Raw genomic sequence first — 16,409 nt, forward strand, 5'->3', positions numbered from 1 at the left:
AGTCTGCCTTCTTGAAGTCCATTGTCTTTATTTTGTTGTTCTCCCTCCTATCATTCCTTAGAATCATGAACTCTATCATTTCATAATCACTTTCCCCCAAGCTGCCTTCCACTTTCAAATTCTCAACTAGTTCCTCCCTATTTGTCAAAATCAAATCTAGAATAGCCTCTCCCCTAGTAGCTTTCTTCACCTTCTGAAATAAAAAAATGTCTCCAATACAGTCCAAGAACTTGTTGGGTAATCTATGCCCTGCTGTGTTATTTTCCCAACAGATGTCTGGGTAGTTGAAGTCCCCCATCACCACCAAGTCTTGTGCTTTGGATGATTTTGTTAGTTGTTTTAAAAAAAAGCCGCATTGACCTCTTCTTCCTGGTTAGGTGGTCTGTAGTAGATCCCTACCATGATATCACCCTTGTTTTTTACCCCTTTTATATGGTACCCAGAGATTTCAACAAGTCTGTCTCCTATTTCCATCTCAACCTCATTCCAAGTGTATACATTTTTAATATGTAAGGCAACACCTCCTCCCTTTTTTCCCTGCCTGTCCTTCCTGAGTGAGCTATACCTTTCTGTACAAATATTCCAGTCATGAGTATTATCCCACCAAGTCAGATCTGTGATGCCAACTGTGTCATAGTTGTGTTTATTTACTAGCATTTCGTAGAATCATAGAAGATTATGGTAGGAAGAGACATCAAGAGGTCATCTCGTCCAACCCCCTGCTCAAAGCAGGACCAACTCCAACTAAATCATCCCAGCCAGGGCTTTGTCAAGCTGGGCCTTAAAAACCTCTGATGATGGAGATTCCACCACCTCCCTAGGTAAATAGTGTTTTCTAATACCCAACCTAGACCTCCCACACTGCAACTTGAGACCATTGCTCCTTGTTCTGTCATCTGCCACCACTGGGAACAGCCTAGCTCCATTCTCCTTTGACCCTCATCCCCCTTTCAGGTAGTTGAAGGCTACTATCAAATCCCCCCTTATTCGTCTCTTCTGCAGACTAAATAAGCCCAGTTCCCTCAGCCTCTCCTCATAAGTCATGTGCCCCAGACCCCTAATCATTTTCGTTGCCCTCCACTGGACTCTCTCCAATTTCTCCACATCCTTCTGTAGTGGGGATCCCAAAACTCGATGCAGTACTCCAGATCTGGCCTCACCAGTGCCAAAAAGAGGGGAATAATCACTTCCCTCGATCTGCTGGCAATGCTCCTACTAATGCAGCCCAATATGCCATTAGCCTTCTTGGCAACAGTTGACTCATATCCAGCTTCTCGTCCACTGCAATCCTTAGGTCCTTTTCTGCCGAACTGCCACTTAGCCCATCGGTCCCCAGCCTGTAGCGGTGCATGGGACTCTTCCATCCTAAGTGCAGAACTCTTCACTTGTCCTTGTTGAACCTCATCAAATTTCTTTTGGCCCAATCCTCCAGTTTGTCTAGGTCACTCTGGACCCTGTCCCTATCCTCCAGCGTACCTACCTTTCCCCCACAACTTAGTGTCATCCACAAACTTGCTGAGGGTGCAATCCATCCCATCATCCAGATCATTAATGAAGATGTTGAACAGAACTGGCCCCAGGACCGACCACTGGAGCACTCCGCTTGATTCAGGCTGCCAGCTAGACATGGAGCCATTGATCACTACCTGTTGAGCCCGGCCATCTATCCAGCTTTCTATCCACCTTTATAGTCCATTCATCCATCCATACTTTTTAAACTTACTGGCAAGAATACTGTGGAAGACCATGTCAAAGGCTTTGCTGAAGTCATGGTATATCGCATCCACCACTTTTCCCATATCCACAGAACCACTTATCTCATCATAGAAGACAATCAGGTTTGTCAGGCATGACTTGCCCTTGGTGAATCCATGTTGACTGTACCTGATCACCTTCCTCTCCTCCAAGTGCTTCAAAATGGATTCCTTGAGGACCTGCTCCATGATTTTTCCAGGGACTGAGGTGAGGCTGACCGATCTGTAGTTCCCTGGATTCTCCTTCCCTTTTTTAAAGATGGGCACTATATTTGTCTTTTTCCAATCGTCTAGAACCTCTCCCAATTACCACGAGTTTTCAAAGATAATGGCCAATGGCTCTGCAATCACATCAGCCAGCTCCCTCAGCACCTTCAGATGCATTAGATCCGGCCCCATGGACTTGTTCATGGCCAGCTTTTCTAATTAGTCCTTAACCTGTTCTTTCACCACTGAGGGCTGCTCACCTCCTCCCCATACTGTACTGCCCTCTGCAGCAGTTTGGGAGCTGACCCTGTCTGTGAAGCACTGAGTACTTCAGCATTCAGCTTTTTCCACATCATCTGTCACTAGGTTGCCTCCCATAGGGTCCCACACTTTCCCTGACCACCTTCTTGTTGCTAACATACCTGGAGAAACTCTTCTTGTTACTCTTCACATCCCTTGCTAGCTGCAACCCGAATTGTGCTTTGGCCTTCCTGATTATACCCTTCCAGATCTGCTGGCATGCTCGAGCAATATTTTTATACTCCTCCCTGGTCATCTGTCCAAGTTTCCACTGCTTGTAAGCTTCCCGTTTGTGTTTAAGCTCACTGAAGATTTCTCTGTTAAGCCAAGCTGATCCCCTGCCATATTTGCTATTCCTTCTGCACATCGGGAAGCCTTCAATAAGGCTTCTTTAAAATACAGCCAGCTTTCCTGGACTCCTGGATTTCGAGTTCTTCCTGCTTATTCCCCATACTTCTTGGATTGGTATACAGACATCTAAGATACTGATTTGATTCCCCCCCACACACCCCCGGCAAGTTCTGTCTTGTCTCTCCCTTATCCCTGCTATAGCAGCCCATGCTCCCCCCAAATTCTGACCCTTTTCCCTGGTCTCCATGTTTTTGACTTCCTGTGGGCTTTGGTCACCTGCCCCCTTCAAACCTAGTTTAAAGCCTTCCTCACTATGTTAGCCAGTCTGTATCCAAATATGCTCTTCCCCTTCCTCCGTAAGTGGTTCCCCTTTCTGCTTAGTAGTCCTTCTTCCTGGAACAGCATTCCGTGGTCAAGGAAGCCGGAGCCCTCCTGGCGACGCCATCGTTGCAGCCAGGCATTCACCTCCAGGATGCATCTGTGTCTGCGTGGGCCCCTACCCTTGATCGGAAGGATCAAAGAGAACACCACCTGCACTCCCAACTCCTTCACCCTTACTCCCAGAGCCCTGTAGTCACTTCTGATTTGCTGATGGTCATACTTCGCAGTATTGTTACATGGATGACTAGCATGGGGTAGTGGTCAAACGCCGGATGATCCGCAACAATCCTTCCGTAACGTCTCAGGTATGGCCCCCTGGCAGTCAGTGTACCTCCCAGGATGCCATGTCAGGGTGACAGATGGGTGCCTCAGAGGAGTTGAAGAGTGTTTCCTGCATCAAGGAGAGAGGGAAGCTGTACCAGCAGCAGGAGAACTGCCTCTGTACCTCCTTCCAGTAATAAAAAGATGTTGTGTTGTTAAACTGAGTTCATCCAAGTGTCACTATTCCAGTATCGCTGCATGGCTGTGCTATGCCACCAGTAAGGGGACTGCAAGGTCATGTAAAAAAAAAACATGCCCGAGATTTCCTTTAAATGACCCTCTGTAGCATGTGCAAGTTTTCTATAGTCAACCCTAGCCTTTGATACCCAAAATAGAAACCAAAAAATAAATATGGGTAATGTTTTGCACTGCCTGTGCCTCAGTATAGTCACTAATAAATATAACAAATTAACTGGAGAGGATAGGAATAAAGGCCTGTTTCTCCACTACCTAATCCCTTGTGCAGCCATGTACATCTGTGCAAAGGAAGTAAAAAATGCTACCAAATCAGAATGGTAGCATTTTATACCCACTTTGCTCAGATGCACATGACTGTGCAAGGGGCAAGTCAGTAGAGAATAAGGCTGATTAAATAAAGGGGACATTGATGGAACCAAGGCAAAACTAATTTCTGAATATGGGAAATGTACTATCCATCCATTCTTCTATATAGCTACCTCATCTATTTACCTATAGAGCTAGCTCCCTACCAGGAATCTGTCTCACCTGGAGCTAGATGCATACAAATAGATGACATTCTTGATGCAGTTTGCCAAAGAGTGTCCTGTGATTTCATGCTGTTCATAATCTTCTGAGTTAATCCACTTTGCCAAGATATGTTAGGGATATCTTGTCACCAACACTTTTTCATGTTTTCCTCCCCCAAAAAAGAAATACCCAGTATCACTGTCACTTCCTTCTTTTCTCCCCTTTTCAAACATGCCTGAGTTTAAACTAACTAAAAGTAGCTTAGAATTGGAGGGGGACACACCTGTGATGTTCAGTCACATTGAGTTTCAAAGTGATATCAGTTCAGAGATTATACTCATGGATTGGGAGGATTTAAAATAAATACATATGAATGTTTTTTTTCTTGTGAATACTGTAGTTCTCTATGTACAGTATGGGAGTTTGTCTTGTGTCAAAATTGCCTGCACTATATTTTTCTTCCTCGGTTAGGCCCCAACTCTGCAAATTGCTCCATATGGATAGGCCTCAGGGCATTCTCAGAGCCTTACTGACTTCAGTGGGGTTTTGTGCTGGCATAGGGGTCTATCCATTTAGAGTAGTTTCAGGATAAGAGACTTAGGCTGGTGTAAATCATTGTAGTCTGTTGCAGTGAGTTACAATGATGTAAAATTGGCATAAATGAGAGGAGAGTCAGATTTATTATATACAGTAACTAAGTATGTTTCCTTTATGGAAAAGTCCTATAGAACTTAATAGAGGTGAAATCAGTAGGGTTCTACAGAAACAATTCTCAAAACTCTATAGAGATTTATAGAGGATGATATTCCTTCTAAAGACTTGTTTAACCATACTTCAGAATTCTATAGCAGGGATATTAGTCTCTTAAATTCTGTACTATGGTGAAAAAAACCTGATGATCATTTCCAGTTTCCTGTAGGTCTTTTCCCATAAGAATTAATTATTCAGAGTGAAATTCTCTGAGTAAAATAACTTTTACGGAGGAGCAATCCGAAAGTTACCAATAGTGTTAGGGGGCTTATTCCTTCACCCACTTACTTCCCTGGTCCTTCTCGCATGAACAGAGAGCAACAATACCCGAAGTCCAAAGGTGCAAACAATTCAATGTTTATTGGGGTGAACTTCCAGCAAGCATGATTCCAGTTTCCTTCCTTAGTGTCCTCCTTCCCAGCTCTGACACCACAGAGCCTTATACCTATGTCCCTGTTCCCATTCCTGCCCTTAGCAAAACATGATTCCAACTTCCTTACTCCCATTCCCTGTTCCCATTTCCCCCTTTAGCAAAACATGATCTCAATTTCCGCACCCCCATTCCCTGTTCCCATCTCACCCACACACCCACCCCCTCCCACCCACACCCACTCACTTCCTCATTGACTACAGATTATATAGTAAAACTTGAGTTCTGCTTAGCTATACCTTAACCAATCATTTTCCTGAAATTTAACTAACCAATTCTAACATATTGTAACATGATTATGTAACCAATTATATCCCACCACCTTAATTAGTTTACACCCAGCAAAATTAATTATACAGCAGACAGGAACAATCACAGAACCAGACAGAGATTATACAGACAAACAATAGCAAAGTGGGAACTATAATGACAAGACAATACAGAAGTGAGGATTTCACATCCCAGCTATTGATAAGTGAGTTCTTGCCAGACAGGATGCTATCAAACTAAGTTTTCTTTTACATTTTCTAGGCACTTCCCTTTCTCTGGAGGTGATAGGAATACAATCCTGTCCTGATAGTGCCTAACAGCCCGATAGCACCTTATTTCAATGTGAGTAGTTTGGAATGTGAGGATGTGACTGTTCGCTTCCTAGCTTATGGCTGCCTCTGCTGCTTAGCCAAAGGCCTTAGCCTAAGAACAGGGCCTCAGACTGTCACAGTAAGAGAAGGCCCTTACACCAGCAGACAGTGATTTTGATTCTTTCTTTTATACCTCTAGAACTAGCCAAGTGATAAGAATACACCTAAATTCTTAAAGCACAGGCCTTTGCAGACAGGCCTGAATAAGGCATTGCCTTTATGTATGGCTCACAAATTGTAAAGGCTGATATGATATATAAAAAAATTAAAATGACAACTTTTACTCGTGTTGCAAAGAAAATATAGCAGTTTTGTAGTGGTTTTGGTACGATGTTCATTGCAGGGTTTCTATTTGAAAGTTTATAAATTAGATATGGTTCTAAAACATATTTAGGCTTGGAAGGATTCGATTTTTATCGGTAAATGTCAATTTCACCATGTGCACGCAAACCAACAAAAATATTACCTTTGATGATAATCATAATTTACAGATAGGCAAAGAAAGAAAAGTGTTGCTTGAGAACTTAGAGATTGATTTAAGGATATTTACTTTGTATATTTGTGATGTGTGATGTTTATAATTTTGTGTTTTAATGGTTATAAAGCTTTAACTTTTTGAATCTCATTAACAAATTATTGGCTGATCCCTAGTTGTCTGACACCCCCATTAATTGCCACAACTGAGAAAATTTAAATTGATAAAAATAGGAAAAATGTTTAAACCCATAATTTTGCATAACTCTGAAAACTTAAATCAATAAAAATTGGAAAAATGCTAAAAACCCATCAATTTTATCTGTTAAAATTATTTTTAAAAATCAAATCCCTGCAACCGTAGACATACTAGACTGCATGCCTAATTGTGAACAATATATCATTCATTCTGTTAGATCGATTTGTTACCTGACATTTGTCACTCAAATATTTGCAACCACAGCATGAGTTTTTTTGTTCCACTGCGTTTCTCAATAACTCAAAGTTGAGGTTCTTGTATTATTCTTAAGCCTAGAATTTTAATACATTAGTTTCACTTCTCAAGTCTTTTCAGTACTAAGATCTCTTAATGGTTAACAAACATTAGGTCTCCTACCTCCTTCCTAATACTCCTGTGATTGTGGAAAGTAGCAGTATTATCCCCAATTTATAGATGGCAAAACTAAGGTGTAGAGAAAGATAAATTCCTAAAGTCATACAAATCATTAGATAATTTGGGAATAGAATCCAGATCTTCTGACTCCCAGTTTCTTCTTATAATCACTAGGAAATGCTTCTTCATTATAAAACATTGCCAACAAGTTTTTTACATACAGCACACAATTTTCTAAGGGCAACTGTGGAAAGAAGAGGTGGAGAAGAAAAAAGGTTAACTTGCGATAAAGTGGAAAGCTGAGCATCCAAATGAGAGGGGAAAAAAATAATACTGCTCTCAGTGTAAATGGTGGCTGCATTGTATGGTATCGTTGTCCACTCTTCTGAGCAGATGGAATTTGCAGTTGTGTGTCACTTGTTCATTACAGCCTCTTAAAATTAGTAGCTGTGTGGCCAGATGGGTCTGGAGCACAGCTGTGGATACAAGAAAATAAATGAAACCTGTCTGATGCTGCCATGCCCTTTGGAGATATTGAAGTGTTGCAACTGCAACAAAGAAAAAATCACATTCATTTAATGTGTTAGTAAATTAGATGTAATTTTTTTTAATCAAATCATATAAAATGAGATGATAAGGTTCAAATTATAGTATAATTCGAATAGGAAATTCTAGTTACAGCCCATAGCAAATGCCCTAAGCAAATTTATACAAACAATTTAAACATTTGTTTAGAAGAATAAAAGTCACTTATAAATTAGAGCAACAAGGTGAGTGAGGTAATGTCTTTTACTGGACCAACTTCTGTTGGTGAAGAAGAGCTCTGTGTAAATTCAAAAGCTTGTCTCTTTCACCAACAGAAGTTGGTCCAATAAAAGATATTGCCTCACCCACCTTGTCCCTTTAATATCCTGAGACCAATACCGCTACAATGCTGCAAATGACTTAAAAATTAAACCGCCATCCCTGTAGAACATAAACCAAAGGGTTCTCATAGAACAAAGATTCGTACAGAGCATAAGTCAAATAAGCAGTAATATTTCAAAGTTTATTAGGTGACATATGTTTGAATTATTGATCCAACATTCTGATCAAATATAAAATGCATTAATGTAAATGCAAATGAAAGTGCTGTTCTAGAGAAGAATGCCAGATCATGCGCCTGATTTTAAAATGTGCAGCTAGTAAAAATTTTAACACCTTCAGGTTTGGGGACACAATGAGGTATGGCTATTCTACACTTAAAACTCTACAGCCGTGCAGTGTAGACAGTAACTACACCATGAGAGGTAATCCACCTTCCCGAGAGGCAGTAGCTATGTCAACAGAAGAATTCTTCCATCAACCTAGCAGTGTCTACTTGGGGACTTAAGTCAGATGAATTACACTGCTCAGGTGGGGTGGTTTTTCTGAGCAACATAGTTATACCAACTTAATTTTCTAGTAGACCACGCCCTAATCAGAAGGCTGAGGTCAGTGCCAGGTATAATAGCTCCTACTATAGTGCCCTTCCCACAGTGGCCCTATCTATGGACCTTTCTTGCTGACAATATCAATCTGACCCCCTCTGTGGCTGATTTCAAACCCTGTTGTCAGTCTTTCCTTTTCATATTAGTTACTACACACCTACTTAGCCCCTCTTTTCTCCTCCTATCCTTTTATGTATCTGAATGGGTGGTTTGACGCAGACGATATATAGATGGACCATTGGACCACGTTTTTGGTTTATTTTTGGTGGGAGTGTTGGGGATTTGTTATAACAGAGTTCAGCTGTTTTTATTGAGGGGCCCCATACATGATTTAAAAATAAATCACGACATTAGGCATAATGTATAATCACCCTGGTCACCAGTGGAAGTGACAATTTCCATTTATTGTGGCGATATAACAGTGCAGTATTCAAAGTCATACTCCATATTTCACTGCCTATGAAAATGGTAGTCAACACTGTATAATGTAGAGGAGTATGTTGCCTTCTCCAGTGAACTGAAAATATTGTTTTTTAATAGAACATTGTCTTTTTGTGTTGTAAAGAAGTATTATTATAAAGAGGATAGTTATACTGCAATTTAATACATTTGGGAGCCTAAGTTAAGTAGCCCTAAGAAAAAGAGGATATGATAACAGACAGCCCTGTGGCATTTACTACAAAAGCATTTCTCAAATTCTGAAGCTTACTATAAATCAAGTACACTGTAGAAGATTCATTTATTATAATGAAGGCAGCTACAGAAGGGTTTTCGTTTGGAGAGGGGGAGTTAAGTGCAAATGCAAACTCTGGTGCTTTCTGCCAGCATTATTGAACTGAAGAGCATGGAAAAGTTTTTTCCTGCACTGAGGGATTTTGCAGATTGGTACCATGGCACATTGTTTTCTGCTAGGTTGAGAGGTAGGAGTAGCATTTTTCATTGATATCCACTGTGGTGTGCATGCCTCATTAATAATTTGCAATCTTGTTGCTAAAAGAAGAAAGAATGTAAGCCATACTTACAAAATGGAGGACTCTATCCTGGGAAGCAGTGACTCTAAATGATTTGGGAGTCGTGGTGGGTAATCAGGTGAACATGAGCTCCCAATGTGATGCTGTGGACAAAAGTGCTAACGAGGTCCTGGGATGCATAAACGGGAATCTCAACTAGGACCAGAGAGGTTATTTTACCTCTGTATTTGGCATTGGTGCGACCTCTACTGGAATACTGTGTCCAGTTTAGATGCACACAATTCAAGAAGGATGTTGATAAATAGGAAAATATTCAGAGAAGAGCCACGAGAACGATTAAAGGATTAGAAAACATACTTCTAGTGATAGACTCGAGGAGCTCAATCTGTTTCGCTTAAGGAGGAGAAGGTTAAGGGGTGACTTGATTACAGTCTACATGGGGAATAAATATTTAATAATGGGCTCTTCAGTCTATCAGAGAGAGGTATAACACAATCTAATGGCTGGAAACTGAAGCTAGAGAAAATTCAGGCTGGCAATAAGGCGTAACTTTTTTTTTAACATTGAGGGTAACTAACCTTTGGGACAACTTAACCAGTTTGTGCTGGATTCTCCACCACTGACCATTTTTAAAATTGGATGTTTTTCTGAAAGATATGTTCTGTGAATTATTTTGGGGAACTTCTGTGATGTGTGTTATACAGGATGTCTGATTAGATAACCACAATGGTGTCTTCTGGTCTAGGAATCTCCAATTCTATGAAAAAAGTAATCATATTTCTAGAAAATGCAAAAATAGCCAAACACAATCTAACTTCATTGCTCACATTTGCATTCAAACCTACAAATTCTTTTATGAACGTTGTCTGTGTTGATTGCAAAAAAGGATATATCTGGCCCACCAAAAAATTGATCATCTCGTCAAGTAAAATTTTTCCATAACATGCTGAAATGGTGGCAGCAAAGAAGTGTTAATTAAAAAGCCACTTGATTGTGGGAACTATATGGTCTGATGAAAACTTAACTTCTGCAGGCTTGATGCAGATGGAAGGTAACATTTGTTCCTGATTTATCTGAAATTATGATACTGTATCTAACATTTTATCGTTTTGAAAATTTTCTCTCGTTTGTGCAGGAAGTTGCCCTTGTCCTTGCAGCTATACTGGTATTTCTGTTGGCTTTCTACGCTTTCTTTTATCTTAATCTATCAAGTGAAGTTGACGTTGATCTGGATCCAAATGAAAACTAGCAGATGCAATGTATCTATCCTATCATCAGATTCTCTTCAGGAAAAGCAACTACCTTGAACAACACTACTTGGGAACACGCAGTTCTGATGCATAATAATACTATGCAATATCTCATCGCTCTTAACATTCATATCTGCAGAACAGGCAAAGAAGACTCATGCAAAGCTATTCTACACTTAAGTTGAAACAAGCTGTACTATTATGAATTAAATGAATTGTTTACATTATTTGTTTCTCAGGCTGAGAACTCTGATGCCAAAAGACAGTTTTTTGCATATTGTTGTTGGTATTGCAAACAATAGCTGCTGATTTCTGGGTAGGCTGTCCTGACTTAAATCCACAAATCCAAACTTTCCAATAGCGAAATGTAGGTTTTCTTTTTTAAAAAAATGCAAAAGAAAACACAAGTCCCCAAATACAAGTTGCTTTAGTGATTTGTATTTCCAGGGCATCTGCACCACCCTGAGTCTTGCACTCTCTCGCTATTCACACACGGAGGAAGTCATAGGTAATTTCTCTTTCTAGAAACATTCTCCCACTTCCTGTAGGGCCTATTTTATATCCTAGATTCTATGTGCACATGTATCTACAGTAATCTTTCTTCATTCCTTGCCAACTGCTCAGTGCACATGTGCTCTGTCAGAAATGGCACCTGGATGACAGAAGCTCAAACATTAACATATGTCTCTGAAACAGAGTTCCTTGCCTTTTGGGCTGTCTGCACTGGTATATGTAGAAAGTTCAGTTGATGTTGATTTTAATTAGTATGCTGCTCTATTATTAATATGAAGCTGAAATTCTGTTTTAATTATACTGTTCCTGCTAATTGCAATAGCAGCTTGCTTCTCTCATTAGGAGGCTGTGTTAAAAATTTGTTTTCCAGTTATACTATCTTTTTCCCATCAAACTAATGTAAGGGGTTATACCAGCTAACAAATCTTTTTCATGCTTACTCCCCAAAACTGGAAGAGTCTTGACTCACTGACATCTTGTAGAAACTCTGTTGGCAAATTAACCCTAATTTCTCTTATATAACAGTCTCACAACTAAGGGATAAACCACTGAGTTCCCTTTGTTTAGTGACTGTTTTGCAAGTGTTCAAGTTAGACTTAGATTTGACCTGAGGATATTGGAGGCAAAGAGAAACCAAAACTATACTAATAGTGTAGTATATAAGACTATATTTATTTTAAATTGACCCACAGTCCCATTATCACCACTTAAAACCTGGTTCAGGAATTTAGATCAATATGGTTGATGTTTAGACCATACAGTATTGATGCCTATATACACTATGAGTCTCTAAGGATACACTTTTTATGTTCCTTATTTGGTTTGTGTAATATAGGACACCTCATCTAGAAATGCGGAATACACCAGCATCTCCAACATATGTATGAAAAGGAAATATTATACTTATTTTTCATTCTCTAAATTGTGACTTTTTCAGTCACCAAATCCCCAAAATCATACATTCATAGTACTTGTAGTCCAGTAATATTATATATGCTACCAAATGTGTAGCAACATACAGCACTTGGAGTGAAGCATTTTATGACATGTGGCATTCCTTTCAGTGTAGTGAAAGGCAATCACAAGCTAGCATTTTGGATGTGACATGCCTTTCACTTCACTGAGTGCCATACTACGTGTCTCAAAATGCTGCAGTCCTCTTTCATTTTCATAATCCTTACAGCATTTTCCACTAACTCACGGGATGCTGTAAGGATTATGTAGCTAATGTTTGTACAGCGCTTTGTATGAGACATGCAGTAGAAGTGCTAAGTATTTTATATTGTTATATATATATATTGTGTTCTGAAACAGTTAGAAATATTCTTCTTTTCATTTAACTTAAAATAGTAACTTGAAGTTATTAGAACAAGAACATTTCCCATATTGTGAGAGTCACAAGTAAAAACCAAACTGCACCTGTGGATGAATGAAATCTATTTATTGGTTTATGGACCAGAAGTCCCCTAGACTAGAAAATATCACAAATCTCCATTATGTTCTCAAGTGCTGCATTTTGCATTCGGCTAGTTTTCATTCAGGTGACAGACATAGTAGCTAAGTCACATGTAACTAGAGAGTTGCCTATTGCTTAGAACATGAGAGGAGATTCATGCCCAGTGCACATGGGTATATTTGGAGAATATTGCAGCAAATACATGGAAAATATTGCACTTGTGCTTTCTGTAACTAGTGGACTGAAAGCACAAGTGCAATATTTTCCATGTATTTTTCAGTCCACTAGTTACAGACAGAGGTTTGTTAATAGCAGGTGTCCCAGCTTTAGTCAAACTATCCACCTGTTTTATTTTTTAATTTATAAACACAAATGCATTAAACATAAGGCCTGAGTTGGGTCTTGCTTACACCTATTTTCACTGTCTCCTTTGACTTCAGTGAAATTACTCCTGTTTACTCCTAATTACTCACACTAATATGAGATCAAAATCTGGCCTGTGATTATGTCTCCCAGTATACCTTTTGGAGCACTGATATCTTTAAGTGAAGTTGCTTTTAGCTCCTCAAATGCATGCTAGGTGTGCACGCTCTCTCTCTCTCTCTCTCTCTCTAATGTTGATACCTATGTATGTATCTGAGATCAGAATCAATCCCATAATTTTTTTAGGTCATTTGTCTTTGTAACTGTAACTCATGGACTATTTTAATAATAAAATGAATTTTTAAACTTTGAACTTTTTGAAAGCACTTATTAAAGTTGGATCTATTGCATTGCTATGAAACATACATTTGAAAGAACATTAAATTACCTTAGATAACACAATATACAAGTTTGAGCAGTGCTACCAAAGAATGCACACTGTTTATAAGTTGTGGAGCAAAGCAAGTGATTCCTGCCCCTGGTTTAAATGTTGAAAATGTAACAAAGAGAGCTTCATTTCTGGTCTAGTCTCTTCAAATACAGTACATTTTACAAATTGAACTCCTCTGATCTGGTCCTAATCATATTAAACCAATAGAAAATACTGTAATAGTAATTGTATATGGCTTGCTACCACCTTGGACTTGACTCCACTCCATGGGGCAGCTACAAAATGAGGGAGTTCACCTCTGGATAGAGCAGGCTCCAGTATTGCTGCAGACATCTGCTTAAGGAGTGCATCTTTAAACTCCAGCCCAGGCTCCTAGCCAGCAGAAGCTGCTTAGGAGATGCACTGACTCAGAGCAGCTCCAGCTGGTCTAGGCTTGGCTGGCCATGCGCTCTTTTTTGAGCAGTGATGGATGGCTCTAGGTCCTGCAGAAGAGTGAGGGTGGCTGCTCAGTTTCACCTCCCCACTTAGGTAGATGTTTTGTCTTTGGAAGGACTAGCTGCTGGCAATGATCCTGAGTAATACAGCTTGGTTCAGTACCTGTTTTTTCTTTGACAAGTAAAAGCAGAATTTGGAACAATTTCAGGAGTACAACAGAAGCCTACGAACTCCATAACAGTGGTTACAATGGTACAAATAGTAGAGGAGGTATACATTGCCACTTAGTTACTACCTGTATTTGTAGTCATCCATGAATGCGTTTTTATTGGAATTGAGGGTTGCACTGTAATTATAAGTGTATCTCTAACAGGGGCCCCAGAGATTTGTTTAAAATTTTATTGAAAAGTGCTTTATTTAAAGATCACTGTAGCTTGTTAAATAGGCACCATGTGATCCTGTGTATATCATAGCCCCATCAGCTTATTCCATTAACTGTAGCAGCGATGACATATATGAGGTTATGCATTTACATCTAACTGAGAACATATGAGAGCGTTCTTTTGTTTGCTTAGGTTTCCAGGATAGTCCTCAACTCTGGATAATAATTGACTTGTCCACTTGATCATAGATTATATTTAAAAATAAATAATAATTTAAATTATCCTTTCTCATGGGGGAGGGCAGAAACTGTATTAAAAGGCCCATACTGGTTCAGTGACATTTACTACTATTGAAGGGGTTCATTACTTAATTTAGGGCTAGATTATGTGTGGTCCCTTTGCAAATGAGCAAGAAGCCTCTAACGGCTCCCAACAGGCAAGTACTCCATACTGTTCCAACATGGGCTTGTGCCTGTAAGGCACAATTGAGTCCTTATTTTTCAAGGTCAAGTGGATTGTGCTTAAAATCAATTTAGAATCCCAACAAACAGAATACTAAAGATTTTATGGCATTTAGAGTTTTATACAAACTAGCATAATAATCAGTGATTCCTATGACTAAGCAAATAACAATATGGGACAGCAATAAGTCTGCAGAAATATGGTGTTTGGACTGCTTCTGAGCTAGTAGATTATGCTTGCACTTGTAGAAATGAATCCATAAGATGAATAAACTGGCAAAGATTGTGTGTACAACACTGAGTTTGTTGACACCCTGCGAGAGGGGGGGAGAGGGAAACAGACTTGCATTTTTTGCAGCACTGTGCTTCTTCCCTTCATCTTACTTACTGCTTAGCTTGCCTTACACACCGTGCTATATGTTAAGTACATATTTCCAAGAACAGGAAAGGGTTTTTATACAGTATGTCAATGCATTTAATTGACAGCATCCTCTCTTATTTTTTTTTTTTTTAATGACAACCAAATCGGTGAAGAGACAGCCAAAATGTTAGGTACCAGTGTCTCTCAAACAGATGTCACGTCATTATTTTTTAGCTCGTTTAGATGAATAAACATGTTAAACTGTGAAGTTTTACATTTTAGATTTTTTCATTAAAAATAGGGACAATCTGTTTACTGTCCCTAATTGAGACAACAATCTTGATGGTTGCCAATTTTGACAGTTGTAACAATGAACTATAGATGTTGGGAGCCATCAAATAACTGGTGATAGTGAAGGATAATTCATGTGAAAGGCTCCTTTTTCATGGACACTTGTTTCATGGATGTATTTTTTTCTTACTTCTGGAAATATAATCATGTTATATTGGTTTTGCATGATAAGCCCTCCACAAAAAATCATTCAAACAATAGATTTGTTTCTATGTCTTTTTATTAAATAACTCAAAATGTGAATTACACTTTATATATGTGCCCAAGTGACAAAGTCCATATTTTACTCCAAACACTCACAAAGGAATGTTTGTTCAGAACCATTATAGAGATCGGCCAAGTTTGGATCTGCTGAACTTCGGGAGAATTTTGGAGGGGAGTTTGGATCTGGATGAGGTTTGATGATCACTGATAGAAGAATGTAGGGATTTTAGAGCATAGAGGCATAAGGAGAGAGGACAACAAAAAATGTGATGATTGGCTGATGTAACCCTGGTGTCACAATCCCACTGTGACAGAGAAGAAGAAGAAAGGAGAACTGATGATCACTTTAAGTCTGTCAGAAATATTTTTGGGAGGATCTTGGGGGTTTGGATGAGAGAGAGAGTGTGTGTGTGTGATGCCCCTGACTTTGATGCCTCATCTCTACAGAGCTTATCCCCCTGTCCTGAATTACAGCAGCCAGGGGTTTCTCTCATGTATACCACCTGAAAACGGACTGAAACAACAGCTGAGCATTGACATGGCACGGGAGCCTCCTAGTCATGTTCCCTTTTCTCTGGATACACCTTTTTCCTTCTGTTACACTAATAGTAAAGAGGGGGAGTGGCATAAGAGCTCCTATGCTGGTTTACATCATCAGAGGATCACCTGTGCACAGAGTTGACCCTCCCTGCACCTATTGTGCTGGCTTTAGAGCCAAATTCCACTGATTTATCTGGATTTTTTTGGAAGGTAAAGAAGAGCAGAACACGGTTCATACTACATGGAGAGAATCATCTACCACCCTTCATTT

At 39.5% G+C, this 16,409-nt stretch overlaps 1 protein-coding gene across 1 annotated transcript in view; it reads left to right on the forward strand.

The window, feature by feature from the left end:
- TRIQK (triple QxxK/R motif containing) overlaps positions 1-13,284 on the forward strand; it is an 81,734-nt gene extending 68,450 nt beyond the window's left edge. The window contains exon 4 of the mRNA XM_084619111.1: positions 10,506-13,284. Coding sequence (XP_084475237.1) covers positions 10,506-10,619 — 114 coding nt within the window. The 3' untranslated portion in view covers positions 10,620-13,284. The remainder of the gene's footprint in view (positions 1-10,505) is intronic.
- The last annotated feature ends 3,125 nt before the right edge of the window (positions 13,285-16,409 follow it).

This window comes from Lepidochelys olivacea, assembly GCF_965140295.1.
Source record: "Lepidochelys olivacea isolate rLepOli2 genome assembly, chromosome: 2".
Lineage (NCBI taxonomy): Eukaryota > Metazoa > Chordata > Testudines > Cheloniidae > Lepidochelys > Lepidochelys olivacea.